The following is a 3611-nucleotide window of genomic DNA, read 5'->3' as shown; positions in this document are numbered from 1 at the left end:
ATATAGTTTTGTTGAGTGAGCTTTGAATTTTGGTATGAGGGTTGGGTGATTTGAAATGTCCACTCAGGTTTAGTGAATGAAATATAACAATTTGTACTAAATTATCCAAGTAAATGAATTTTATTTAATTTGGAATTTTTATTACTGAATAAATGAAAGGAAACGTTGTTTATTTGTTGATTTTTAAATATAATGTTTTGAATAATTTGAAATTTCCATTTCCATTTAAGTTAAGTGAATAAAATATTGTTTATTTGTTGATTTCCAAATATAACTTTTTAAATAATTTGAAATTTCCATTTAAATTGAGTGAATGAAATGTTATTTATTTATTGATGTTTAAATATAACAATTTTACTCTCAATTTTGTGTTTTTCAATATTTTTATAAAAAAATGTATTTTTTTTTTATTTTTTTTTATTTCTCAATATTTTTTATAAATTGAACTCAAAATAAGATTCAAATTGTGTTATAAACAAATAAAGGAATTAAAATTTCCCAAACTTGAATATATACACACATTTATATTTATACAAAATATAAACCTGATTTGACTTGAGTTGAGAAATGTTGTCTGAGAGTTACGATCAATTTGTCTCACACTTCCATTTCTAAATATATCTATCAATTTCTCATGCAAATTTGTGTACGTAAGCTGCTTAAAAGTGCGATACAATTAGTTGCAGGTTCTTGATTGATTGACAGAAGGTAATAACATTTAAGCGATTACGACATTAATGAAGATGCAGAAACAGATGAAGATGCAAGAATTTGGCAGTAAGAGAGATAGAATTGCAGAGACACTGTATGCATCGGCTAGGTGTTGTGACAGCGTTAGGCTGGCTGAGCCCCATGAAATTATTATTAACGATGACGAGGATGATAAAATTATTATTGACGACAGTACTGGTGAGGCAGATGGTAACAGGTGTAGCAGTTACAGCTATGAAGCCCGGGTCACCAAGGAAATTGAAGAAGAATCCCAAGAAGACCTAATTGGCGATGTGTTCAGGATCAAAGACATTCTTGCAGCAAATCCTGGAGATGAGGAGGTAGTATAACTGTAACATTTATTACTTTATTAATCAAGTACTGTTGCAAGCAATTATAGCAATAGTTTTATTAACCAACCTAGAGGTTTTCATCCACTCCCAGTTCTAAGTTTATTCTCCACCACGTTTGCAAAGCTTTAAATTATGATATTTTTTTTAGATCCTTTCTAGTTTTATTAAGGGAACTAGAACTTTAAATTTATTCTTAAACCCTCTCCCCTGCTTCAAAACAGTTGGAATTTATTTAAAAAAGGGCTCCCCCTGGCTTCAAAACAGTTGGAATTTATTTTTTAAGAAAACTTGTTAAAAATGCTTCTGGCGATTTCTAAGCCGCTGATCATAGTGATCTCTGACAGTAGATTTTAACTGCCACCTAAAGTCTTGTAAATTGCTGGCAAAAAGCAATGTATTCACTTATCATTTCATGTGTTGCAGTCCGTTGCTCAGCTGTATGAGTGCTTGAGAAGACTGGAATTGATGCAACTCACAGTGAAGAACCTAGAGGTATGCTTTTTTAGTCGTTTTTCATGGAAGAATTAAACGTAGGATATGCTTTTTTAGTCGTTTTCCATGGAAGAATTAAACGTAGGGAATTCCCTAGTCTCTTATGTAAATTGAGTTTGGTGTTCAATAATCAACGAATTCCCTAGTCTCTTATGTTAATTTAGTTTGGTGTTCAATAATCAACGTGTTGCGCAATTCTATGGCCAGGACACTGGGATTGGGAGACAAGTTAATCGGCTGCGGAAACACAATTCAAAGGAAATTAAGTCAATGGTGAAGAGGCTTATCAGGTATTTTAACCTGCAAAAACCCCTCTGGCGGACCTTCAATGTTGGAAGCGTTTATTAATTTCAGATAATAATACAAGTGATTTAGATAGAGCGTTTATTAATTTTACCTAACTTAGAGGCTTAAACGTGCTAACTGCTTAGGTATGGTGTACTGCAGTGGCTGGAAAGACCTTGTCGAAGAATGGGTCAAGAGTACCACCGGTAATGTTGTTGTAGCTCAGCTATCTTATTCTGCCCGAGCAATTTACTGCTGGAGCTTCTGTTTTTAATGTTTTTCTCATATACATGTATGCATGATTTTGCTTGTAGCAGCTGGTAATACCTCACTAGACTCTGTTTCACCTACAAATTTGAATGATATCCGAAATGGACTCCCTTCAGCCCCACTTGATGAGTGGGCCTTTGCAAACCAAATGACTTCCACAAAAATATCTCAGGTACTCTTCTTCAAATATATGTTTAGGGTTTGGTCTCTTCCTAAATGGGCTTGACATTGAGATATCATGTGGTCATGAAGCAACATTGAACAGTGAGATATAATTTAACAAATGATATTTCAGTTTCAAACACATTGAAGAAGAAGAGACCAAACTTGAACATGGAAAGTATTATATATATCACTGTTTTTTAGGAAATTAATGTGCAGTTCTATTAATTTCGATGATCGATCATTATGAACTTGTTGTGAATGACTCTTTTTGAGCATTTTAAAACAAATGCTCAAATTCGAATTCAGACTTGCCAGGGCCATAAGATGAGCAAGCCCAGCAGTATAATTGCCAGTTCTGGGAGACCTCCAATAAGCTCTGAACAGAGAGGGTATCCTGACGATGTGCAACAACACCCCGATTTGAACAAGCCTCACTCTTTTTCTCTCCAAAATGTGAGTGAAAATAGATTGATCTGTAAAGTTAAATCCACTATCCACAAAACGTTCTTTGTATTTTTGGGATCTATTTGTTCTTTTGGATCCATTTGTTTTTAAACTTGAATTTATTTTTGTTCTTTTGGATCCATTCGTTTTTAAACTTGAATTTATTTTTGTATTTGTGCAGCAGAAATCAAAACCTGATCTCAATGATGCATCTCTTAAAGTGAAGCTTGAAGCAACAAGAAAAAGACTTCAAGACGGATATCAACAAGCAGAAAATGGTTCTTGCATTCTTCTATTTTTATTTTGAGATTTGTTCCTGAAATATTATTATTAGTAGATTGTGAAGTGGATATTGAGTCATAAACATTATTATTAGTAGATTGTGAAGTGGATATTGAGTCATAAACTTGGTAGCTAATGTAGTGATGTTTTTGTTGCAGCCAAGAAGCAACGTAGAGTTCAAGCAATTGAATTGCAAGACCTGCCTAAAGAGTCCCTGAACAGGCGGAAAATGGTTAGCATTCTTTTATTTTTATTTTATGACTTTTATTATTATTAGATTATGAAGTGAATATTGACTCAATAACTTGGTAATTAATGTAGTGATTTTTTGTTTTGCAGCCAAGAAGCAACTTACAGTTCAAGAAGTTAAATTGCAAGACCCGCCTAGGCAAGCCCTGAATACTGAACTGATTCAGGGTAGGCCAGTCTCACAGCATCCGTAGGCCAGTCTCATGGGTGGATGAATAACCATGTACAAATAGTGAAACTATATTGTAATGTCAAGTAGTCAGGGGGCAGCTGTTTGTGTGTAACTGTCAATTAAAGCTGTGATGATGAGAAAGTAACCAGCCTGTGTGCTGGCCTGATTTTCAATTCATGGTTTTTGCT

General features: G+C 33.9%; 1 protein-coding gene across 1 annotated transcript; it reads left to right on the top strand.

Moving 5' to 3' along the window:
* The first annotated feature begins 743 nt into the window (after positions 1-743).
* On the top strand, positions 744-3401 carry LOC149239214 (putative mediator of RNA polymerase II transcription subunit 26b). The gene is made up of 9 exons (XM_089369797.1): positions 744-1052; positions 1488-1556; positions 1764-1846; positions 2004-2047; positions 2159-2283; positions 2583-2729; positions 2902-2998; positions 3161-3234; positions 3342-3401. Exons 1-9 carry the CDS (start codon positions 744-746, stop codon positions 3399-3401), a joined length of 1008 nt encoding a protein of 335 aa, XP_089225923.1.
* Positions 3402-3611: the final 210 nt, after the last annotated feature.

This window comes from Pinus tabuliformis, chromosome 8 (genome assembly GCF_031772625.1).
Source record: "Pinus tabuliformis cultivar Carrire ecotype Pingquan chromosome 8, CPIR1, whole genome shotgun sequence".
NCBI lineage: Eukaryota > Viridiplantae > Streptophyta > Pinopsida > Pinales > Pinaceae > Pinus > Pinus tabuliformis.
This window is presented reverse-complemented; position numbering and strand designations above follow the sequence as displayed.